Source organism: Protopterus annectens, chromosome 8.part1 (genome assembly GCF_019279795.1).
Source record: "Protopterus annectens isolate FY-2018-M chromosome 8.part1, PAN1.0, whole genome shotgun sequence".
Lineage (NCBI taxonomy): Eukaryota > Metazoa > Chordata > Ceratodontiformes > Protopteridae > Protopterus > Protopterus annectens.
The window spans coordinates 373,297,547-373,325,149 of record NC_056742.1 but is presented as its reverse complement, the minus strand read 5'-3'; the positions used below and the strand labels follow the sequence as shown (position 1 = coordinate 373,325,149).

General features: G+C 37.3%; 1 protein-coding gene across 1 annotated transcript in view; it reads right to left on the bottom strand.

Annotated features, from left to right (window-relative positions):
- Positions 1–27,603, bottom strand: part of ABCC12 (ATP binding cassette subfamily C member 12) — a 1,155,696-nt gene that overhangs the window by 798,618 nt on the left and 329,475 nt on the right. The window contains exon 4 of the mRNA XM_044081948.1: positions 26,554–26,712. Within this exon, the coding sequence (XP_043937883.1) occupies positions 26,554–26,712 (159 nt within the window). The remainder of the gene's footprint in view (positions 1–26,553; positions 26,713–27,603) is intronic.

The following is a 27,603-nucleotide window of genomic DNA, read 5'->3' as shown; positions in this document are numbered from 1 at the left end:
CTTAAATGTTTATTAACAATCATGAATTTATTCACAAAGGCATCCTTAACTATCTTTCTCTCATGTTATTAAAATATAAAAACCTGTATTTATATACCATAATTAAATACAGTTATTTTGTGTGATACAGATAACAGCTCAGCATGATCATATTATTCCATATAAGACCAAGGAGAGCTTAATAATATGCTGAAAAATTTCATACAAATGTGAAAGAGAAATAGTGTTACAAAATGGCAATAACAAAACACACTTGCAGTCTAATTTTATTTTTTATTTTATTTCTATTATTATTTGCAATGCAGTAATATTAAGTCACACCCATATTTATTATCTATAACCAGCAGTGGCCTTAGGTCAGCTGGTGCCCTAGGCAAAAGGCCTTGACAGCGCCCCCCCACACCACCCAGGTGCCCCCAACCTGGTCTACCTACACCAAATAAATACTGGAAAAGCACCCCTGCTCCAGCAGCGCCCTAGGAGGCCGCCTAGTTGGCCTATGCCTAAGGCCGGCCATGTCTATAACCAATTACCTTATAAAATAACAGGCCATGTGAAAACAATCATCATGAATCTGCATATGAAGCTTACTAAAAATAATCACTAGAAAACAAAAGACACAACAGAATGTTTTTGTAATTATTTTTATTACTGCTTCTAGCACCATTAGCATAAGTACTGCTACTACTACTGTTACACACTCTTAAACGTTAAATAGTTTCTAAAAGGACAACCCACAATAACAGTTTTAATGTATTTAATAATAAATAATAAAATAATATGAAAATACTGAATATATATTTACAGTAAACCATAGAGTTCAAATCACAGGAAATATTGAAAATAACATTGATGGACAGAATCAGACAAATAAAGAAAAACAATATCTAAACTAAGCTTCACTATATTTTCCTGGTTGAATCTAGAATTGCTTTTCACTACTTACTTAATAAAGCAAGGTAGATGATGTGGTGGGTGGTATTTCTTGTTATCAAGCCCAAGACAGAATACTCAGTACTGAGAGATTTCTCTTTGTAATATCTAAACTTTCCAAGAAAGCTGGCAGAAGGACGTAATCTGGTCACCTTACTTTATGTTCTCACACTATTCTACTTTGAAGCTTGAGGCAGGATGTTAGCATAGATGTAATAATATGCATGTCTAAAGGTTTGTTAATGTTTACGGCAGTGGCTTGGACTTCCTCTCTTTTTACTGAGCTGATGAACAAAGGCTTTTTCCAGACATGCTGTCTCTGGCTGTCTGAGCTGTAAGATAAAAATTTCCATGGCCCAATAGGTGGTCCAATCAACAGTATTTTTCTTAAAGTAAAAAGTAAGCTAGCCATTTAACCCTATTCTTTTCCACTATCCTTTGCTAACATATATACATACAGTCTCACATGTATATTCCTTCTCTGTCCAGCAGGACCCACTGTTGATATGTTTTTTAACACTAGCAACTTTACAGACGCATTTTAATTTTCAAATGCTGTACAGTTCTAATACATTTGTAACATAAGCATCTGTACAAGTCAGTTTTATATTCAAATGCCATACATTTCTAATACATTTGTAACACAAGCATCTATACAAATCAGTTTGATATTCAAATGTCATACAGTTCTAATACATTTGTAAAATAACCATTTGTGCAGATCAGTTTGATATTCAACTGCCATACAGTTCTAATACATTTGTAACACAAGCATCTTATATAAATTAGTTTGATATTCAAAGGACATATCATTCTTACAGAACTCCAGCTGGCTATGCTGGCATTAGCCCATATCATCACAGGGACAATGCCCTCCTTTAACTCAAAGATTATTAACTGCAATCCAATATTACATTATAAGGCTTACATATCAGGGAGAACTTACCTTTATGCCCTATAACTTCTTCTATACTGAGTGAGGAAGCATTTAGAAAATGTATACCGGTAAGCTGGAATAGTCTGTCATATATATTAGAAATGAAGAGAAACTTCTCTACATTAAGGAAACAACTGAAAAATGACTGGAAATGTCAATACTTCAAAGACAGTGGTTGATCAAAACTCATTAAAAAGCCCTTCTGTTCACTGTATTTGTCCTCCTTTTTCCCAAGACCCTTTTCCCTTCTGCCTGCAGACCATCAAACCCCTACCAATCAGACTTGAGCCCATTTGTTCTCCTGTACTAGGCATTCCCAGCATGGAGCTGAAAGCTGTTCAAGGAGTCTGCATCCTGGCAGCAATAAAGGTGGAATGTGCCTCAGTCTGTGACCCTGCATCAATACACTTACTGCAGAAAAGAAGGGATTCTTATCCCTTCAGCCAGGTAATCTTACACCCCTCCCATAAAGCTAAAGCCTTACAGAAATCATACATGTTTCCATGGCAATGGAATTTTTTGCCCTTCTCCTTGCTCACCATCTTGCATCATGGCAGACCATTATACAGGTATTTCTTTGAGATGCTCACCTGACTGCTGGCTGAACTGAGTACATCATGAAAATGACCTCTAGCCCCATCTCCTTTCCAGCTCCATCAGACACCCAAGTCAGTAGTCATTACCATTACTTGGGTTGTAGACCTTTACTTTGCATATTGCGTTACCATACTGCATACTAATATTGGATTTTATTATTAAATGAGACTGTTTCATAAATTAAATATTTACTGATTACTGTAATTCTTTCTTAGTGCACTGTATACCAATGTTGCATTTCAAGAATGAATGCTATATCTCAGTAAATTAAACAACTCAACTAACACTAGAATTAGAGACCTGAAATTTCATCAGCAGATAAACAAAACATGATATATAGAGAGAGAGAGATTTTGTGAGTGCTTCTTCCTTTCTCTGGAATACACTTCCTCTGCAGGCTAAAGAATGTCATTCGATATCTTTCTTCAAATTAAACCTGGATGAGTTGAGTGGAGAAATGAAGTAAAGACTAACTTTGGGTATTGGCAAGGCACACACAGTCATTAAACTAAAATATCAATGAAAGCTTCTAGGAGTTTCTATTAATTAATGTTATCTATTCACTCGATTCACTGAACTATGATAGACACCTGTTGGAGAGGTGTTTCTTTGAGGCCCTACCCTGACCACTGGTTGAGCTGAGCACGTGTCATGAAAATGGCTTCCAGCACCATCCCCCTTCTAGCTCCATCTTTCTTTCTCCCTTGTTCTTTCTCTTTCTTTCTCTCTCTTTCTCTCTCTCTCTCTGTCTATCTTACTCTCCTTTCTTTATTTATGGAGATGTTTAGTCATTACATTTTATGCATTTGTAGAATGCATATGGCTTGGCACTGATCACAGCCATAAAGAATACAATCAGTTTATTAACCTAGTTAACAAATGAATTAACTTTAATGGTTTGAAGACTGACAATGGAGGAGACAGTCAAATATATTACTGTATGCCATTTCTAAAAATAGGCATTAAATCTGGCTGATTGGCTAAATTGATTTTTTTTCACTGTATATACTCCTAATTGAAACCACAAAAAGATCCATGCTGCCATTAAAATATTGGAGGCAAGTACCTGAAAAGTTGTTTATTAAAAATATACTTTTTTTACTGTAGATCTTCAATAGCATATTTTAATAATGATATTATTTAGACTGAAACAGTTTCTACATGTAATAATATCAGTTGTAGAGACTGCACAAAAGGGAAATCCGGCATTCTAACATATGGGAATATGTAAATGCACAGTATATTTGCTAGATATCTCCATATTAAACAGTGAGTGGAAGCATCCATCTCCACGAAAAAGATCTTTTATACAAGATCATTTTAAAAAGGTAATAAATGCCTTTTTAAAAAAATATTGCAATGTACAAAAAAAAAAAAAACAATGATCACCAATCAATCATAGATGATGCAGGAGTTATCCAGTCCTGGTGAAATTTGTTCACATAATCTTTGCCTCATGTATAAGCCACATTAATTCTGGACAAATCTTGCACCACCAATAAAAAAATTCATTGGTCCAGAGATACCAAAAAAAACTGCAATTTAGTAAAATAAATAAAAACATTAATAGCACATAAGCTTTCACACAAAAGAAAGAAGTACCTTTTATGTGTAAGCTTCTTTTTTTTATTTTGTTTTAATAAATTGCAGCTTTTATTGGTATCTTTGAATCAATTGAGTGTTTACTGCCATTACAGTGAAAATTTGCTTGGATTTTGCCTTTTTGAGCTACGTACCTTCTAGAAGTCCTGCTTCACAAGAGCTGAACAGTGATTATTAGTCTAATGAATGATTATATGAGTGGGGTGATGAATACTTTATTCTCCAGCCTTGGGGGCTGAGAACACAACAGTGCAAAATTAATGGAGTTTGATGACATCTTAAGATCAAGTTCAGCAATATACAGACATTATTTTGAAATTATTGCATATCTGGATCCTAAGACAGATTTGCCAAGAAGCAAAATCAGTGCCTTTACTATAGAACACATCTGATGAGTTGTTTTACTTTTAGCCTAAAAGTGCTTGTGCTGTACAAAGAGGCAATGAAATTTCTGCTGGCATACTTTTCACTTGTCATGAAAAGAAAATGATAAAAAACACATTCAGATTTTAAACAAGTGTTAACATTCTTTAGCTAGCAGGTTATCATCACCTTAACAAAACAGCTACTACATCACATAAAACAGCCAAAGTATAATAAGATGAACCATATTACCATTAATGTAAAAAATATTAAGAGGAAGTATAAGGCCTAATAACTTAAAAAATGCGTGAAATTTAATTTGTATGGATATAACCACTGGAGTTTTCAGATTTTACAAAATTCAGTTAGCAATTTATAGTGCATTGAACATGCTAATTATGCTCCGAAAATGAAAAAAAAAACACAGTTGTTATGTATGTCTCTAATGTCACTGACAGGGATAACAAGTTTAATTATGCATGGCTTCCAGCTCTCACATTCTAACTTTGTACTACAGCATACACAATGCCTAGGGCTAGAACGTAAAACAGCTTTTAAAAGCTGTAAAAAAAACTGCTGCCCCTCCCCCCACACACACACGTACAAGGTAGGTAGACAGAAGACTTTAACAACTTTTAAAGCAATTAGTTAATTTCAATGACACTTAGTTTCTGTGTCCTGAGTGGCAGTGTTAGGTGTTTTATGTTGTCTTTTCAGAAAGTTTTACTGCTTTCATAGTGGTAAAACACTTCCTGCTCCTACACCGTTTTTTTCTGAAACTAGGAACAACTAAACCTCGATATACTAGAAAAAAATCATCACCAATCCTCTCTAATCATAGCTAAATAGTTATGTGTTCTCAATGCGTATGCCAAGATTCACCTCTCAAGCTTCACTCCTGAGGTAAATTTCATCATATATATGCCTCAGATCCATAACTCATTTATGACTGGAGACCTGATCATAATCCTTTATATGATGAAATACACTGAAGCAACAAATTGCAGTGAAAACAAGATTGTTAACAGTCATATACATATCATATTCTGGTCTTTTTAGATGAAAAGAAAATTAACATGCTTGGGTACAGTAAGACTTAATTAAGACTCTAATACTGACTTTTACTGCTGCAATATGTGCAATGATTGGGAAACAGTCTGAGTGGACCTATATGCCTTTTATTTGAAAAGGCATTTTCAAATATCATGGTAACATCCTTATTACTAGAGTACAAACAAGCATTTTGCCTCCATTCGTACTGTACAGCTCTTTTTCATAACAATACAGTCACTCGTCAGTTGATGCGAAATATTTGCATGATGGGTGGTCACAGAACTTTCCAGTGAGACTACTTTGTTACATTTATAATTGGAGCTTTAACTAAGATGAATTGTATAAATTGCTGTTAAAAGTTTGTTCATTTTCCTAAACTGTTGAAGTGAAAATTCTAGTGCTTATAAAAAGACGTTATGTCTACCAATTTCATCTTTTAATTTCTTAAAAATACAATATCTAAACTAGGGTAATCCTAAATCACCAACTGGGACTTAAGAAGATATAAGGGTATTTCATCCAGGATCAAGGAGGTCATAGCATCCCTGTACTGCTCCCTTATCAGACCAATTATCGAGTAAAATGTCCCCTTTGGCATGTACCTTGCCAGGCACATGCAGCAGCTGGAGAGATCACAGAAGTTCCTGACCAGGAAGATCTAGGGTCTTAAACACCTATCCTATACAGATAGGCTAAAAGCCCTGTCCCTCTACTCAGTCTCATATAGACTGCTCAGAGGTGACCTGTGTCTGGCATACAAGGCCATTTCAGACCCAGCCTTGATGGAGTTGCTGCATATCCGTAAGACAAACTGCACTCGCACAACCCACACACAAGGCCTTAACCTGGTCTGTGACATTAATAGAACTTATTGGTGGGATAGATTTGTGTCCCAAAGACTCCCCCATCTGTGGAATAGACTCCCTCTCCATGTCAAGCAGAGTACCTCTCTAGCCCTCTTTAAGAGGAACCTAGACAACCGGATAGGAAACAGAAAATATAACCCTGTGATTCCATCTGTGTCCCTGCTGGACAGGGGAAACAGGTGCTGACTTTTGAGGGAACATGGGAAAAATTCTTGGCTAGGCTTATAAGGGCCTAAAGCCTAGTATCATCCTATGTACCTATGAACCTATCTTTACTTTTCCCTCAGTACTTGTGTGCTGAGATTTTTACAATTACTTCTATCTAATACTTTTGTTGTATTTCATCAACTTTTGCAGCATTTGAACAGAGTAGCTGGGGGGGGGGGGCTGCATGGGTGCACAGATACACCATTTTGTTGGCAGCTCAGTGGGAAACTGTATTTTTGTATAACAGCACCTTTTATGTTTGAGTATGACAGCTCCTTTTACTCTCATGCAAAGAGCCATCAACACATTACTGGCAAGATCTGTTTTGTGTGCCTAAACAACAACAATAAGCTAGAGAAATGTACGTTATTTAAATGCATTTATAGTTTAGGTTTAGTTATACTACAAGTACAAGTTGTAACACCTATTTAAATTTGACTGTCAGCAAAGATTGTGCCTGGAACTATTAACCACAGAAATATCTAGGAGAAAAGAAAGACGTAATTCTTATCTTATATCAATAAGTATGAACCTTCATCATATGATGAAAAATATTGTTAAATGCCGAGCTGTTACATCCACCGGGCTTAGGACAGATGATTAAATGTTTGTCCACCACCTCCTAACCTATATAATCAGGAAAACGGATTACATGCCTCACCAAACCACTTTTAAGACCCTTAGGTATACAAAGAACTTTAACCTAATTAGTTTCCAGGCCGATCTTAGCTCATGCAAATGGGCCAGTACTTCCCCTTGATGAAGCAGTCTCTGAATTCAATACTAGATTCCTGGCCATCTTAGACAGGCATGCTCCCACACATACAATCAGAGCCAAAAACAAAATTGCTCCATGGCTAACCAATACTACTAGACAAAAGCTTGCTGCTAGAAACACAGCATGGACCTCCTGGAGAGCTACCAAATCCCCAAAAGCCCACATTACATTCAAACAAATGAGAAATGAAGTAAAAAGGTCTATTGTGTTAGGCAAGCAAAACTATTTCAATTTACAGCAAAAGCACCAAAATCAGCCTCAAAAATTCTGGTCAGGTCTGAATAAACTGCTCCACCCAGGTAAATCCTCTACATCCCACCCCCTCAGCTACCCTGCAACTACCCCCTAAATGTGTTGCTAATACCTTTAACACTTTCTTCACTGAAACTGTCCAGTCCCTAGCTAATAATCTCCCTCCTCCTCTACTACAATCTCACCCACTCAGGTAAATATCCCCCCCTCTCAAATTTGATCCTATCCCCACAGACTATATCAAATTCCTACTTAAGAAATTAAAACCTACCACCCTGACAGCCAACCTACTTCCCACAGAGTTTCTACAAAAGGCTGCTAATGTAATAGCTTACCCTATCTCCATCTTCATCAATCATACTATCCATGAATCCTACATCCCCTCCATCTGGAAAATCGCTCATATTATTCCACTTCATAAAGGAGGAAACTCCACTGAACTCTCTAATTACAGACCTATAGCCATACTATCTCCCTTAGAGAAATGCATACAGAAGCAACTTTTAACCCACCTTACTCAGAATACTCTCCAAGCCCCATCCCAGCATGGTTTCAGACCAGCCCATAGTACAACCACCGCCCTTCTCTCCTTTTCTCACACAATAAATCATAACCATAACCAGAATCTGCTCTCCTCTGCCTTCTTTCTCGATCTATCAAAAGCATTCGATATGGTAAATCACCACCTACTGCTAGACTCTCTAAAATCACTGTCCTTAGATAACCCAGTAATCAACTGGTTCCACTCTTTACCTGCACAGCAGACAACAAGCTGTTCTGTGGAAAGACAATCTATCCCCCCTTCTACCTGTCACCCTTGGAGTACCCCAAGGTTCTATCTTGGGTCCCCTCCTTTTCTCTATATTCATTAATGACCTACCTACCCAAAGTTATCCCACATGCAACTTGTATACAGTATGCAGATGACTCTACACTTATCTGCGCTGCCTCCACTCCCACAGAATTACAATCCCTATCCCAAATCACCTTCAACAAAGTAGAGTACTGGCTCAATAATCATCATCTCTTACTGAACCCAAACAAAAACCAAACTACTACTTTTCTCTCCCACCCGTAAGCTAACATCACCAATAATTACAGTCTCTTCTAACAGTGGCATCATAATTGCTCCTGAACCTTGCACTAAACTACTAGGGATAATCATTGATAATAATCTGAAGTACGATGCTCATATAGACAAAACCATAAAAACAGTAAATAAAAAAATAGGCTCCATGTATAGGATTAAGCAATTCTTAACCCCGACTGCCAGAACCGCCATAGCTCGCACACATCTTCTGTCATCCCTTCTCTATGCCTCACCCATCCTCACAAATCTAACCAAATCAAACCTTAACAAAATCACCAGCTGCTATAACAATATAGCTAGATTTGCCACAGGCTCAGCCTACAGAACCCACCACTGTCAAAATGGTCACAAATTAGGCTGGCTAGAACTACCCAATTAGATATACTATAACCAACTCGTAGTTATTCATAAAATCCTCTACCAACCTACCAGTACCCCTATTCTGACTAATATTATTACCCCCTACAGCAACCTAGCATCCCTCCATTCCACCAGCAGAATGCTAGTACAAACAACCAAAGCCAACTCAGCCGGAGAGTCCTTATTCTCCAGCTCTGCTGGAAAACAATGGAACTCCCTTCCTGCTGAACTAACCACCACATGTTCCTTGCCCCAATTCAAAATATCCCTAAAAATGTACATGAACAGTGACTGGCTATGTCCATGTCTAAACCCAGACTAACCCGACTTATACCAAGACAAAAGTAAGTCAAACATAACTCACAGAGGTGATTACCCTTTTATTTTCTTTCCACACCCTTACTACATACATTTCTCTACACCATTAGAATTCTCTTATTTCATTATCAGGAAGATAACTTATTATTTCTGCCCATACTAAATAAATTCCTTCTTACCTAACCACCTTTCTCTTAACTATCATCCTTACCTTCTACCTAAAAATCCTTTTTCTTTTATACACACTTCTGCCATGTGATTGTTATCTCTGTATACGTATTCCATTAACCAACAATGTTTTATTCTTATCTAAATGTAACCTTGACTTTAATTTGTCACTGGTTTTGTTAAATGTTGTTAGATTTCTCTGTAACCTCAACTTTAAGTATCACTTAATATCAATGCGGAGCTTTTCTCCCTGGGCCTCCGCCGAAAATGGATATGTATCCGTCAGACTTTCCCGATTAACAAATGTAAAATAAAAAAATAAATAAAATTGTCAGAGAAGTTTCCAAACTAACTATAACATTCAGACAGATAATTTCCCCTCATACTTTCTTAAGGACATTGGTGAAGTTATAGAGCCTCGCAACTGCATTATCAGTGATGATAAACATATTGCAACAGTTCTAATTTTCAATCTAGTCATCCGTATAATTAAAGACATTGTTTCTAATAAATGTAAGTAATGTACTTTCAATAACATTAGATCAGAATTTGCAGGTCTATTCCAGTCAATTAAAACCTACTTTTTGCTACTCTCTTTTGATTTGGTGGGACATTTGGCATTGAGATAAAGTAAGGCTGATTGAGAAGAACAAAAAAGCCATATAACCTCTGAATAGAACATGCTAGATCAGTCATATAATCTCTGAATAGAACATGCTAGATCAGTCAAATAACCTCTGAATAGAACATGCTAGATCAATCATATAACCTCTGAATAGAACATGCTAGATCAGTCATATAACCTCTGAATAGAACATGCTAGATCAGTCATATAACCTCTGAATAGAACATGCTAGATCAGTCATATAACCTCTGAATAGAACATGCTAGATCTATTTTTCTTGCTTGATTGTCCAGACATGCATTCAGGTGGAGGGATAGATGACCTCCAAATGCCTCCATAGTGGAACACTTATGCAAAGTTTCAGGAATTAGACTGCTCTCCTCCCCCAAAAGATAAACATAGTAGCCTTGCTGCTGATGATATTACAATTTCTGGGTTCATGACAGACAGTTCTTGAGGCTACTAGAGCTCTGTTGGTTTCTCCCTGATGTTTTCTTTTGCTGTTGGACATGCTGAAGCCAAGACTGATGTAAGCCCTGCTGCATTTTAGAAAGCCATGATGCTGTTGCCCTAGTTCTGTGTCCTTGGAGGGATTTTATTGATATGCAGAATAACACACACACCCACTGATAAGAAGGTTGACCTTTTAACCACAGCAAAGTCCATGAAGACCAAATCAGGCATTGTGGTGAAGGGCTAGGCTGACTTCTGCTGCTCTTACACACCTTCCACAGAACTTGAGACAGATGCATGGTGTGGTTTATAACAGATGTCACATTTGCATTAATATTCCATTAAAAAGGGTAATAGTAAAAGTGCATTATTTTGATGTACTTAAAAATATGTAATTTTTAAGAGGGTTTTGTTTATGTTCTTGACTCTGTGCTGCCTCCCTTGAGGGAGGAGAACTAGAAGTTTTATGTGGTGAAATGGTACTCAAGTGGCAAAATGCCATGAATGGTCTTTTAACTAAAAGCTTAAATGATCATTTAAGTTTTAAAATTGAAAGTTGAATCTAGACAAAAAGTTTCTATTGCAAATGTCATCTAAGCATTAATTTGTAAGGACTATATAATTTTTATTGGTGGTTACTTTCTAGGCTTTTATGGGCTGGTTTTAGTAGTCTTCATCATAAGTAAAATATTAACGATGATGATATGGCATCTGATGATATCTGGTCAGTACAAAAGTGCTTACTCTAATCTTTTATTGTTTGTTAATAGTTGTATTAAAAGAAGTGTTATGTTACCCGAGATGTATGACTGGTTATAATTTTTGATTTTATTGCACTGATTTATAACCTTGGCAAAAATATCATTTTATAGAGCCTGCATTTTTTTTGTTTGTGTTTTTGTTTTTTGCAATCATATAAACACAAAAGCTGTTGAAGAACTCTGCTATATTATATCATGCACTACCAGGAACAATGAGCGCTGTAACTTCCTTTTGTACATCTGTCTTTACAAGATATGCAGATGTAACGATTCTACTATGAGCTGTTAAATGGTAAAACCCTCAACTTCATAAATGTCAAATAAAAGCCTGCAACACAGTAGGGCAAAAAAGTAAAGTGTAAGTGTTTTTGTACGGGGTAAACCCCCTAAGTCAGGGGAAAACTCCACACAATCCTCAAACATAAATATAGCATCTCCATGTTTGCTCCAACTTGAGGAGAGAAATCTCTCAAAATAAGGGAATCAATGTCAGGCTCAGTTAACCACAGCTGCACTGCATTTGGTGTCTATTGCCAGAGATCTAGATTGTTTCTGCTTGAATCCAAGCCCTCCAAAGCTAAGAACAAGAAATTACGTTTATTTTGAGTTTCATCTGCACTTTTTCAACTGTATTTTACTGTTTTACTGCATTAATTTGTGCCTCTTTGACTGTTTTCACTTTGTGCCTACTCCATTTGCTGCACTTGTTTTGCACTGAAATATTGCTTAGTTAGTAAAGACTAGATAATGACTTGCTGAATCGAACCTCTTTTTCATACACTTGTACTCAAATCCAGCCATCTCACATTAAGAACTCCCCTGCACCCTTGTGGCAGAAGAGTGTGGATATAGCCTTGTCTGAGCTGGGGAATGCTGAAGGAAGGATCATTGTGTGATTTCCTATTGGCAGACTAGTTTAAAACTGTTTAAATTCACCTGTATATAAGCCTCATGTTTGCAGGCAGCTGTGCACCGAGAAGCTGGGTTTAGTGGTGCCCTGTGTAGACGCAAACACCAAAAATCACTTTTCTCCATAGACACAAGTCAGTAAACCCCTCACAGGTCCCATGCTGCACTGCAGGCAACCCAGCTGAGCACTGAGCAGTGCCCCCCCCCACTTTCCATCCCTGATCTTCTATAGAATAAGTTCCCTTGTTAATCCCAGAGGAAGAGCTGATCTAACTTGCCATCTCACAAACTAGTACTTAAGAATTTCCTGCTACTATGGAAAGTCAGTTTCCCAACATTTCCCCAGCCAGCCTGACTGACATGGGCATCCTGAGACAATGTAGTAATTGCCTTATGTATACTGACAACCACTTGCTCCTAAAGCAAACAAATAGAGTATGTGTAAGATATATCTATACCATGAAACTGGAATCAGTACTCTCATGCTACAATAAACAAGACATCAAGCAGGTTGTCAGGGCACACACCCCTCCTCTCACACAAGATAAAGTCACAACATGTAAACCCACATATGGGGAGGTACTCACTAAGAACCTACTGAAAGACCACAGATCTCCCAGCTGCAAACATCCCACACATACTGGTACATAACAGAATCCACCACTACACATATATATCAGTGTCTCAAAAATTAAGCCCATAAGGGAAAACACCTCAAAACCAAATGTCCTAGTCATAGGTGACTCAGTAGTGAGACACACAGATATCCCTCTCACCAGGCTGAACAAGAAGGTCACGTTCAGCTGCCTGTCAGGTGCCAGGATCCATCAAATCATGCATGCACTGAAGTCAGTCAGCAACAACTCTTGTTATGAATCTGTCATAGTACATATTGGAGTGAATAACTTGAGACGTACCTCTGTGGACTGTATGAAGAGAGACATGACTGAACTCTCAGATTATGTGTCCCAGGCAGGTTTGTCCCTAGCCCTAAGCAGCATTCCACATTCATCTAGGATGATACCACAATACATACAAAAATGAACAATTTCAATAATTAGCTTAGCTTCTGGTGTCACTCCAGGAGGATCCAGTATCTGTCAACCTGGGAAGACATGGTTGACAGACTACTCTGCTTTGCCAGAGATGGCCTTCACTGTCTCCTCAAGGCTTTCTGATATTGGCAAAGACACTTGCCTCCCCCATAGTGCCTTTTTTAAGCAATGCCAAAATAACAAAACTTCCAACATAAAGAAATCCACTAGCAACAAACTCAAGGTCATGCTGCTTAATGCTAGCAGCCTAAACAGTAAACTGCATTTCCTGAAAGCATTCTTCATCTTGGAAGTTGCTGACGCCTGTGCAGTTACTAATACTTGATTCAAGGCACAGACAGCACCCTAGCCATACAAGGCTAAAATGTTTTTCACATGGTCAGACCCCAAAACGAACCAAAGGTAGAGGTGTATCCATCTTCAATAAATCTGAATACACCTCCAGACTGGTAAAACAGTATGACTTTCTTGAGCTTCCAGGTCAAAATAACTATAGGTAAAATACCCTACCACATCATTGCCAACTACAGGACTGCCTACCATGAAGCAGGAGAAACACACGGCCTACCTGGACTTGCTAGAGTCACTCAGTATACAGCCAAACACCTTGGACATGGGAGATTTCAGCTATCCTTTCATCGATCGAGCAACTTACACAAGCACAAACATGATTGTTCTGAGGTTTCTGAACTTTGTTAATTCAAATGCCCTGGAACAACTGGTCTGCACCCCTACAAGGGACTATAATGTCCTAGACCTAGTGCTCACCAACATGGGGTCACTACACTACCCCTTGTGTGCTGCCCTTCCTGGTAAGGTCAGACAATAAACCTGTCTTGTACAAAGAGAGAAACGGCTTCAGGTAAAATCCAGGTGCACAAAACCAGAACTATGTTTAACCAAAAATACACAGAGGTACCACACAATAGCGTCTTTAATAACACAAAAAAATAAATAAATAAGAACAGTGGTGAGCGCTTTCGCAAAACTAATTGCTTCATCAGACAAGAAAATAAAACACTCCATTGCTTATATACAGATGGAACCATTGACTCAATCACTGATGTCATAGGTCAATTAAGGCATTAAAGCTATATAAAACTTATAAATGTAGAGAAAGCTACATATAGAGAAAACTGCATATAAAAGACACATATAAAATACTAAGTGTAAATGCATATAAAAACTGCATACAAAAACTATATACAAAACTATTGGTAAAAGACCTAAGTAATGTGCATAGATATAAACTCCATAAATACTGTAGCTATGAAAAACATAGATAAAAATTAAGGCTAAAAAGGCTAAAAATCTGGATCTAGTAATAAAATCTATCTACAATATGTATGTATAATTAAAATTAGTCTATGTCTCTAAAATATGAATAAATATAAGTATAACTGGAACCTTAGTTTGAGAGACAGCCTTACAGAACTATCTTCAAGTTTATAGAGCTGAGTATATTTTCTGTGTTATTCTGTATTATAGAGCTAAATTGTCTGCTTGATATCTGTGTCTTACTGCTCTGCAAATATATAGAAAACAGTATATATATTTTTTATAATTTGCACATTCCTTACATCTGTGTTGAAACTGTTCCCCCACCCCCCTCATTTCCTGCCTTGTCTTTCAGCTGATATAATTTAGCTAGTGCTGTCTCTCCTTTTAATTAACAACCTGTATTCAAACTGGAACCTTAGTTTGAGAGACAGCCTTACAGAACTATCTTCAAGTTTATAGAGCTGAGTATATTTTCTGTGTTATTCTGTATTATAGAGCTAAATTGTCTGCTTGATATCTGTGTCTTACTCCTCTGCAAATATATACAAAACAGTATATATGTATTTTTTTATAATTTGCACATTCCTTACATCTGTGTTGAAACTGTTCCCCCAGCCCCCCTCATTTCCTGCCTTGTCTTTCTGCTGATATAATTTAGCTAGTGCTGTGTCTTCTTTTAATTAACAACCTGTATTCAAACTGGAACCTTAGTTTAAGAGACAGCCTTACAGAACTATCTTCAAGTTTATAGAGCTGAGTATATTTTCTGTGTTATTCTGTATTATAGAGCTAAATTGTCTGCTTGATATCTGTGTCTTACTGCTCTGCAAATATATAGAAAACAGTATATATATTTTTTTATAATTTGCACATTCCTTACATCTGTGTTGAAACTGTTCCCCCACCCCCCTCCCTATTCTTGGTAGTAGTTTAAATTTGGTGGCTTTTGCATTGCCCGCCCCACTGTAGATTTGATCTAAGACACTCCCCCAGGACATCTCTTTACCGCATTCTACCTAATAAACCCTTTCTGCACTTGCTTTTAGTCCTTTTTAATTTACATTTTTTCAAACTGTGTGTGGACTAATATTGCTATATATTCAAGTGTGCCAGCTTGTACTGGATGAGAATTGTATTTACTACTGCTACTTTTCTAAAAAAAAAAAATTTCTTCTGCTTTTACTGTACTTGTGTTTCTTCCTACTTTATTTTGCTTTTGCGTCATCTTAAAAGTTCTCAATTGTATTTATTACTGCTTGGTGTAACTCATGCTAAGCCTTTTGGTTTAAACACTTGGGCTTCAGACCAGTTGTTTTACATTGGGAGGGTTTGTGGTCTGCACTGTAGTGGCAAAACAGGTAGCTTACATCCTTCTAAGTTGGGAACTGCTGATTGAGGGCTCAGTGTCTGTTATTCTAAAAGTGTATTAATTCTGGTTTAAGCACTTGGGCTTTCAGGCCAGTTATTTTACATTAAGAGGGTTCGTGGTCTGCACTCTTGTGGGAGGAGAGGCTGGACTCTGCCCTTCTGAGCTGGGAATTTCTGGTTGAAGGCTTATAGTGCATGCATATCTGAATTTCTTCTAACTGAAAATGGTACACCTTGTTTGCTGTAGCATAGACTAGATCCAGGCCTGCTGAATCTAGCTTTGTTTGTATAACTTGAGCACTAATCCAGGCATTATTTAAAGTATTCAGTTGTATTTATTACCTAATAAACCCTTTCTGCACTTGCTTTTAGTCCTTTTTAATTTACATTTTTTCAAACTGTGTGTGGACTAATATTGCTACATATTCAAGTGTGCCAGCTTGCACTGCATGAGAATTGTATTTACTACTGCTTTGCTACTTTTCTAATATTAAAACATAAAAAAAAAAAAATTCTTCTGCTTTTACTGTACTTGTGTTTCTTTCTACTTTATTTTGCTTTTGCGTCATCTTAAAAGTTCTCAATTGTATTTATTACTGCTTGGTGTAACTCATGCTAAGTCTTTTGGATTAAGCACTTGGGCTTCAGACCAGTTGTTCTACATTAGGAAGGTTTGTGGCATGCACTGTGGTGGCAGGACAGGTAGCTTTCATCCTTCTAAGTTGGGAACTGCTGATTGAGAGCTCAGTGTGTGTTATTCTTAAAGTGTATTAGCTCTGGTTTAAGCACTTGGGCTTCAGGCCAGTTATTTTACATACCAACCTGATGAAATTGATAAAACTATATCTGATGCATGGCATATGAGATCAACTAAATGTAGACCTTATTTTAACAACAACGAGGTAGTTCCATGTAATAATCCATCTAACATGAACTCTAGGCCACATAATGAATTTAGAGTAGTGTTACAGTTTGCGAGTGACATCAACCAATATGTTGACGTCATTAAGAAACATTGGCACCTATTACAAGAGGTACCACAGTTGCAGGTTATCACCTGTAAAGATCCACTATTCAGTTTCAAGAACAATATGTCACTCAAGAAACAGTTATGTAACAAGGATGTACCTAAGAAAGCCATCCCTTCTTCACGTCAGGGCACTTTTCCTTGCAGGTCATGCAGTGCCTGCCCCTATATTTACAGTATAAATACCTATGTCCACCCCACCAAGCATTTTCAGTCACAGCTTAATACTTATGCTGATTGCAAGAGCACTGATGTTGTCTATTATTGTTTTTGTCAGAAATGTTCAGTGCTTTATGTGGGTAAAACAAATAGATTTCTTAAAGACAGAATTCTAGAACATTTTCGTGATGTCAAAAATAAGAAACCCACTAATGCACTCACCCAGCATATTATTAATACAGATAATTCACATTCTTTTAAGTTTTTTGTGCTACAGCGCATACACAAAAACATTAGAGGAGGGGATATAGAAAATTTTACTGAATGCTGTGAACAGAGATGGATCATTAAATTGAATGCAGACAAATATCCAGGCCTTAATGGCTCTACTTCCTTGGTCCTTTCTTGAAAGCAAGACGCCTCAAACATGTTTAATTTTAGGCATCTCATACACCCATTACACTTATACTTATATTTAGTCATATTTTAGAGACATAGACTAATTTTAGTTATACATACATATTGTAGATAGATTTTATTACTAGATCCAGATTTTTAGCCTTTTTAGCCTTAATTTTTATCTATGTTTTTCATAGCTACAGTATTTATGGAGTTTATATCTATGCACTTTACTTAGGTCTTTTACCAATAGTTTTGTATATAGTTTTTGTATGCAGTTTTTATATGCATTTACACGCAGTATTTTATATGTGTCTTTTATATGCAGTTTTCTCTATATGTAGCTTTCTCTACATTTATACGTTTTATATAGCTTTAATGCCTTAATTGACCTATGACATCAGTCAATGGTTCCATCTGTATATAAGCAATGGAGTGTTTTATTTTCTTGTCTGATGAAGCAATTAGTTTTGCAAAAGCGCTCACCACTGTTCTTATTTATTTTTTTGTGTTATTAAAGACGCTATTGTGTGGTACCTCGGTGTATTTTTGGTTATACATAATAAACCTGTCTTGTTTGAAGTAAATATCAGAAAAACTGAAACATTTCTACAAAGTAAACTATAGCCTACTAAGCAATGGTTTAAGAAGTTTCAAAGCCCCTGCTAACACAGCCAACAATAACTCCTATGCAGGGGAGTACACAAACCCCCAAAATGCACACTTAAACAAATATATTGACTCTGCTGTACCTGATAAGACTAAAACAAGGTCTTCCCAAAAAACAAGCCACCCTGGTGGACTAGTAGTATAAATAAGTTATTAAAAAAAGAAAGAAAATGTTATCTAAGAACAAGACAGAACTTACTCAACAGTGAAGAATACCCTCCACAGCTTGAACAACCAAATCAGATATCTTGTATAGTCCTCTAAGGCTAGTTACAAGTCTAAATTAGCATCCCTAGCTGAATACAATCATAAGGCATTATTTATCTACATTCTAAACCTAAAAGGGAATGCCCAGCCAAGTGCCAAACTTATACTGGACGGTACCACTACTCACACTGAACTTGAGGAAATTGCCAACCTGCTAGCTGACAGCTCTGGCGATAACTTAATTCCCCTGTCCTCACCAGCCATACCCCCAAAGCATTCCTGACACTAGTCCTCTACGGACTATCTCCAAAGAACAGGTCATATAAGCTCTCTCCAAGCCCAAAAATGCAGCCTCTACAGGACCAGACAACACCCCAGGCTGCTTACTAAAGAATCTAAAACAAGGCCTAGCAGAACCATTTGACACTTTCTTTGTTCTGGTAGAGTGGAGATCAGTAACAGTAATCCCCTTGCACATAGGGGGACCAACAACCGACCCTGGGAACTATCAACCCATAAGCCTAACCAGCCTTATCTGCAAGGCCATGGAAAAGATAATCATGGACCTTATCAACAAGCACATAGTTGACCTCCATATACTTGACCTGACCCAGTTTGGTTTCATCAATGGTAGAGCTTGCTTATTAAACCTGGTGGACTTCTTTAAAAATGTCACTAAAGCCTTGGATGAGGCAAAGCAGTACATACTGCCTAGTTTGACTTAGTCAAGGTTTTTGACACAAGTCCCCACTCAGGAATCATTGAGAAACTCTTCCAGCTGGGGAATAACCCATAAGTCACTAGATAATCAACTGTCTCACTGACAGTATGCACACAAAGTTGGGGAGTCCAACTCCACCAGTAGACCACTTACCAGTGGGGTACACCAAGAATCTGGGCTGGGCCCTCTACTGTTTGGTATGTATTTCTCTGAAATCCAGGCAAAAGTAGATGACCTCTGGCTTACCAAGTTTGCAGATGATTGAAAACTGGGTGCAGTCATAGAGTCCCCCAATGATGTTAACATATTACAGAAGGGGCTGATGGAGACAAATGATTGGTGCCAAAGTCACAGACTAAAGCTAAATGCAGAAAAATTCCTCATTATCCTTTTTGGCAATGAAGTAGCCCTGGCTAGTTATGATATCAATAGCACCCCTATAAGTTTAAACACCAGTGGTGTGAGACTTGGGAATACAGGTTGATAACAATCTAAACTTGGATCACCTTGTGTCCGTAGTGATACGGAAAGCTTCTACAGTGCGAATTTCATAAATAAAGGCATTGCATCCAAGATTAAGGAGGTTATAACACCACTGTACTCGACCACTAATTGAGTACAATTCTCCCTTCTATATGTACCTTACCAGACATCTGCAGCAACTGGAGAGACCACAGAGGTTTCTAATCAAGGGAAACCAGGGCCTTCAAAACAAGTCATACATGAAAAGACTGAAAGTCCTGTCACTGTACTCTGTCTCGTACAGGCTGCTGACAGGTGACCTGTGCCTGGCCTACAGAACAGTCTCTGACCCTGCCCTAATGGAAGTTTTGCACATCCATAAATCAAATGGGACAAGAGTTACTTGCTCCAGGGATCTCAACCTAACCTGTGACACCAACAAAGCATGGTGGCGTGAGAGATATATCTCCCAGAGATTGCCGCTCCTCTGGAACAAGCTCCCACTTCACATGAAGCAGACCTCCTCAATAACACTATTTAAGCACAACTTTGACAGTTGGATGGGTGACCTTAAATTCATGCCAGGGGTGGCATCTATGTCCCTCATCGACAGGGGCAGTTGGTGCTGAACATAGAATCACTCTGCTAACAACGGCCATCTAACTATGCTCAATTAGGGTACATTATTTTTTTTACATACCTAGGCTTGCAAAGGCCTTAGAGACATTAGCCTAGTTACCTCCTATGACCCTATGAACACTTAGACATTACAACAGCAGTGTTTTCCTATAGAATACAGTGGACAGCATTTTGTTCCACAGCATCTTGTGTTTTGGGCAACTGACACTCATGGAATTTCACCTCAGCAATCTGTAGAGATACCAGATAAAAAAAAATGCATACATGAGACTAAATAGAAACACTGCAAGACAGAATTCTCCACCATGCTTGATACAAACACCAACATGCAGCAACTGCAGCATAACATTTTATCTTCGAAATCTGCATTGGTGTAGATGGATAAAGGCCAAACTGTGGCCCCAGGTGACCCTGGTTTGATTCGTGGCTCAGGTGACTGATGGAGAAGTATGTAGATAAGGGTGGATGTATCCATCCTGGGGGGGTGCTCATAAATACACTTTCTAAGGGGAGGAGTGGGACAAATAGAGGTGTTACCCTTGGACATAGTTGATGAGCATGGCGGCAGGGAAAGGCAGCTGGTGGGCTTATATAAGAACCAAAACAGAAAATGAAGCACATGGCATCAACCCATGGAACAAATTGCATAGTGTATTTCAACAATATCACCAAACAAATACCAGCAAAAAACTTCCACAAGATATAAAATTTATTTCATAAACACACAAAGGAAGGCACGTAGACTGGTTTCAGTGCAACCATGCCTTCTTCAATACAAATGTATACTGCATAAAGAAATATCATCACACATATTAAGCTCTGAAAAACCCTTTTAAAGTGACCAAAACCTTAATTAGTATATAAATATGTATACTAATAGACTAAAAGTTACTAGTGTTCATTAAACCCTGGATACAATAAAGCTCCTAACAAAATCATCTAGTGTCTTTCCTTCCTTGTTAATATTTAATGCCATCCAAGTTTATTAGACATCTCGTATAATAATTTATCAATCCCAATGAACCTAAATTTAGCTGTAGGGTATTTGAGGGTATGTTTAAACAGTGCATTATTAGATTTTTGACATCTTATGTCACTTAAATGCTCTTTAATGCAGAACTTAAAACATTTTGAAGGTTGACCCAAATAAAAAGCAGAGCATGTGCAGGCAGCCAAATAAATAATCCATTCTAATGACTGAAGGTTTATATATTGACAAATCCTTACTAGTGACATTATAAATAGAGTTAAGTATCTTATAAATATTTCTTTGATCATAACCCCCAGTTAAAAACCTATGGGTGAGATCATCCAGCTGATTTTTAAATTCCTGTTTCTCTGATCAAAGTTTCTAATTCTATAAAACAGATTTTGGAATATTATTAATAATATACTTGGGATGGCATTTGTTGGCTTGTAATGAGTTCTCATGAAACAGTTTCCAATACAAAGATGTATTTATTGGTTGGACATAAAGTCTAACTCCCATACATCTAGCATGAACCTATTTGGTTTCACAGAATTAATTAATAGCCCCACACATTATAGCAAGACATCAAATTCCCTATTAGACTGAAACCTAGTATCAGACCCACACAAATACACCACCACAGATAGGATGTCTGACAATCTCAGTTATCATCTCCCAATCTATACAAGCAGGTATCTCACACATACAATTAAACAGCATGCTTATAAAACAACACACAACCTTTCCAAGTTTAACTCAGAAATGTTTGTTACAACCCTGTTAACTGGAACTTCCTAAAAATCCTCCCGCCAGATGATGCTGTAAATGAATTCAGTACAACTTTCCTGAACATCATAAATAGCCTTGTACCTTCTAGAAGGAAGAGACTGAAAACAAATACTGCAATTTGTCTATCTAAAAAGAGTAGTATGTTGATACAGGATAGAAAAAAAGCATGCAAAGAACGGCAAAAACTTAAAACAGCACAATTTTGTAAATTTCAGAAAGTCTTGCAATCACACTAAAAGTAAATAAATGATGGCAAAATATATAATATAATAACTTTCAAAACAGTAAACACAATCTTAAAATAATCTGGACAGCCATTAAAGAAATGTCGCATCCCAGCCAAAAAATGTAACCCTAACCCCCTTCACAATAACTCACCACTTAAAACCGCAAACGATTCAACTCTTATTTCATAGATAATATAGCTTCTCTAACCAAGGATTCCCCAACATCTAATCCTAACCCTGCCCAACAGCCACATATCACATCTACTTTTACATTCAAACCTGTGTCCACATCCTATATAAAACTATCGTATACAAACTCAAACCATGCTGTACTTCAGCTGATGACTTTTTAAGTGAGAACTTTAAGGTAGCAGCCAAACATTGCCTATCCTGTCTCATTCTTTATAAAAAGGTCAATCTAGGAATCCCACATTCCCTGTCTTTATAAAAAGTAACACCTTATCCCTCTGGACAAAGGAGGAAATTCAACAGATATTACTAACTTTGGACCTATACCAATCCTACCCCCCCTCTCCAAACTATTTGTAAAATGTATTCAAAAACAATTGCTAAGAAAACCTCCAATCCCCCACACAACATGGCTTCCATCCTTACCATAGTACTATCACTGCCCTTCTAACCTGTATAAATACTGTCAATAAAGCTAGAGATAATGACAAACTAGTCTCCTCCTTATTTCTAGACTTATCTAATGCCTTCGACATAGCTTATCACAGCAAACTTCTACTTCAAATGTCCTCAATAGGTCTCTCTCAGCCCACACGTCTATGTTACAAAAGCTACCTATTCAATAGGTATCAATCATAAAGTTACATTCCACCCTTTCTGCACACCTCCCAGTCACCACTAGTGTACCACAAGGCTCTGTCCCTGGTCCCTTCCTCCTCTTTAACATTCTCACCAGCACCCTCCAAACATCCACACAACAGGTCTCCCTAATGCAGTACACAGATGACGCCACACTTGTTTGTACATCTAAAAATGTGGCATACCTCCAAAAAATTACTCAGGAAGCTTTTACAGACACTGAAACATGGCTTTGTAACTCACGACTCCTGCTCATTTTTCCCAAATCTCTCTCTCATAAAAAAGAAAATTTTAAGTCCTCTCATTTGATAAAACAACTATTATAATTACTTCTCATAGCAAATTATTATGAATGATAGTGGATGATAATCTTAAATGTGACCTGCAAATGCAAAATTGCATAAGAAAAGCTCAATAAAAACTAGGGATGCTTTATAGAGTCAAAACCTGTCTCACTGACGCAACTAAAGCTACGCTGGTCACTACTTATCTCCTCCCCAACTTCTTTATGGTACTCCCATGATTACTTTCAGGCTTTACAAAAATCAAAACCTGAACAATGTTATAACAAAAGTTACTAAAGTTGTGATAAGTATCCCTTTCATAACCCACTACTGTATAACACTAAAAAGTCTAAATTTTTTCTACAGTGCTCAAAGAACCAAAAATTACTTGGATACTGTTGACATGTATTATATCAGTACCTGAATCTTTTATTTTTATGAATGTCACTTCAACAAACAATTCAACATCATCTTTGTCAGAAACCGGACCAGCAAGTAGCATGTTGAAATCCATAATGTAAATTCCAACAATAAATGTATATGTAAATATATATATATATATATATATATATATATATATATATATATATATATATATATATATATATATATATATATATATATATATATATATATATATGGGTTCACTATATAATTTCGAAATACTAAAATCATGAATTTCATTATTTCAAAATTATAATTCCGAAAACCGGGAATCCCGAAGCAGCAGAAGTGGGAAATTCAAAGTCTTGAAGTATGTTGACTTTGAATTAGCGCTTCTGTTGTTTTGGAGAGTGAGTGGTGTGATGTTTGTTTGTGTATGTGTGTGTGCTGTTTGGGATGTAAGTGTGTTAGTGTGTGTGCGAGGGAGTGTAAAATGTGTGTAGCTGGTTGTGCGATCTCGGAGTTAGAATATATAAGAAGGGGAGGTGTGGGGCCACAGCCCACCACATCGGGGGTGCAGGAGGGCATGCCCTCTTGCATATACATAGTTTAAGTTAGTGTGTGTGGTTGTGGGGGGATGTTATGTGTTTGCGTAGTGTAGGTGCGTGTTTGAATTTTGCGTTTTTTTTTATTTTCGGGATTCCGGGTTTTCGGTATTATAATTTCGAAATACTGAAATTCGTGATTTTAGTATTTCGAAATTATATAGTGAACCCATATATATATATATATGTGTGTGTGTGTGTGTGTGTGTATATATATATATATATATATATATATATATATATATATATATATGAATGAGATTACCAACATTTCAGTAGACTGACATTCAGAACACTGAGGTGAAAAGCACAAAGTTTCACATCAGCAAAACTTCACATTACTGACCTCGAATGCCAGACACTCCAAGCTGATACATGCCAAAAGCAGTATTGTATTCAGTGAGTTGCCTAATGACAGCAACATTTCATTTTAATGTTATTGCAAGGGGGCTACACCCCCTATGACCCCCATAGGGGGCTACACCCCCAACCCTCCCTGCTACTTAAAGATACCAACTCCAAAATCGCACTACAATGTGCACATGAGATGATCTCCTGTTCCGCTCAGCTTGGAGTGTCGGGTATTTGGAGGTTGGTAATGTGAACTTTCGCTGATGTGAAACTTTGTGCTTTTCGGCTCAGTGTTCTGAATGTCGGTCTACTGAGATTTCGGTAATCTCACATAAACCCATATATATGTATATCTATATATATATATATATATATATATATATATATATATATATCTATATATATATATATATATATATATATATATATATACGGGTTTCATACACTAGATCGAATTTTCACTAATTTGAAATAGTTTGTGGAATGCTCACTGCAGCGAAAGTGCACTTAATCAAAAGTGCACTTACGTGAAGTTCAGTACAATGAATAGGTGTTGTACTGAACTTCCGTGCAGTACTCACGGACCTTAGGGTTAGGGCATGGTCATAGCAAGGCGATAGCTCATAGGGCTATCCCCTTACCATGACCTGTGCCCTAACCCTAAGGTCCGTGACGACTGCAGCGCAGTGAAGGACGTAGCAATGTCCTCCACTATGGTGCAATAATCACGAACCTTAGGGTTAGGGCATGGGTTAGGGTAAGGGGATAGCTTTACTAACTATCTCCTTACCCTAAGGTCTGTGACTTATTGCACCATAGTGGAGGACATAGCTTGTTTTTTTTATGTCCTCCACTGTGCTGTGGTGTTTTCGGTGAAGTGCACTTACGCAAAAGTTGACTTTCGTTAAAGTGAACTTTCGCAGAAGTGAGGCTTCCTATTACAAGTTCGAAGTAGTGAACTTTCATTCTTGTAATAAGGATCCATACTATATATATATATATATATATATATATATATATATATATATATATATATATATATATATATGTGTGTGTGTGTGTGTATATAAGAAAGGTGCCAACCAGCATCTCCAACAATACACAAACAAAACGGAAAATGAAGTGCACACTATCAGCCCGTGAAACAAATTGTATGGTGTATTTCAAGAAAGTCACCAGACAAATGTCAGCAAAAACTTCCATAAGATGTAACATTTATTTCATGTACACACAAAGGAAGGCACATAGGCTGATTTTGGCTCAACCATACCTTCTGCAGTACAAAAGTATACTGCCAAAAGAAATGACATCACATATATACAGCTGTGCAAAAAATCATTTTACAGTGACCAAAACTTTAATTAATATATAAATACACATATTAATAGACTAAAAATTACTAATGTTCATTTAACCACAGATAAAATAAAAGTCCTAGCTTAATCATCCAGTATCTTTCTTTCCTTGTTAATATTTCATTTAAGATCCTACCTGCATGGAAACACAGATGTCTAAGTCCCCAGGTTGCTCTTAGGATCCACGTCCAGCCCCAGCAATACTGGGATAAGGTCAGGGATAGGAGGATGGCTAGGAGACCTGGTGTGGACACAGGGCACTCGGGGCCAGGCCTGTAGAATGAGGTCTGAGGGGACCAAACAATAAATTTGTCTTCTGAGATTGGAGATCAAATGTTAACTGGAGTGATGACACACAAACTTGGTATATGGGGGTTCGGAGTATATTAACTGCACCCCAAGAGGGAAAAAACAATGTCAGTATTTGTAACTGATTCCACATTGTAATGTTTCTGCATACTGTACTACTGTACACCATTAAATAAACATGAAATAGCATACCTTTTTGCATTTATTTCAGAAGCATCATATTGAGACAGTGGAGGGAAGGTCTCAAAATTCAGTTCATCCTTGTACCCTTTGAGCATCAGTGAATTAAGCCATGAAAATGTTGCAAATGAGAAAAATCCAGCTTCATCTACTGGGTTTGGAGCTGGATTCCTGCAAATAAATAGAACACGTAGTAATGCTAAATCAGTAGATGACCCATATTCTCAGTACATGCATTTCTCAATCATAACATTATTATAATAATGAAAATGCTGTTGAGGATAAAATAATGTATTATTTTCAGAGAAGAGACCATTTCTTTTCTAAAATAATCTCTATATGCAAATGGCAGATATTACGTAGAATTATTTTCTCAAAAAGCATATTCAAAATTGTTTCATACATGCTTATAAGAGAATTAGTATATATCTAAAACTGAAATGTAACTGGTGTGAAACCACTGGTTAGTAGATGTATATGCAGTTTAAGGCCTTAGGAAGTCCTACGTATCCTACTTCATCTTCTTCAGCATATCACTCAAGTGTTAGTGATCATTATATAATGACTGAACTAAATGGGGAGTGCACAAAATGCAAATGGCAGTGCTGTGTGAAAATAACTTGCCTAACTAATCTCGTTAGTTTAGCCTTACATTATTTCTCCATTTTTGAAGTAAATGGGTATTGCATTGCTTATAAATGCCAACTCCATTACTATGAAGGATTTAAAGATGAAAAAGAGGTAACCCAAACACATGCAACAGATAAACTCTCAATCCTTCAAACTCGCTTTGTCTGTGTGTGTGTGTGTGTGTGTGTATGCATGCATGTTCCTGTGCTGTGTGTGTGTGTGTGTGTGTGTGTGTGTGTGTGTGTGTGTGTGTGTGTGTGTGTGTGTGTGTGTGTGTGTGTGTGTGTGTGTGTGTGTGTGTGTGTGTGTGTGTGTGTGAGTACATGTGTGTGTGTGTGTGTGTGTGTGTGTGTGTGTGTGTGTGTGTGTGTGTGTGTGTGTATCCTGCAACAGAATTATATCCTACCTAGGATTAGCTAGCTATTCTGCCTA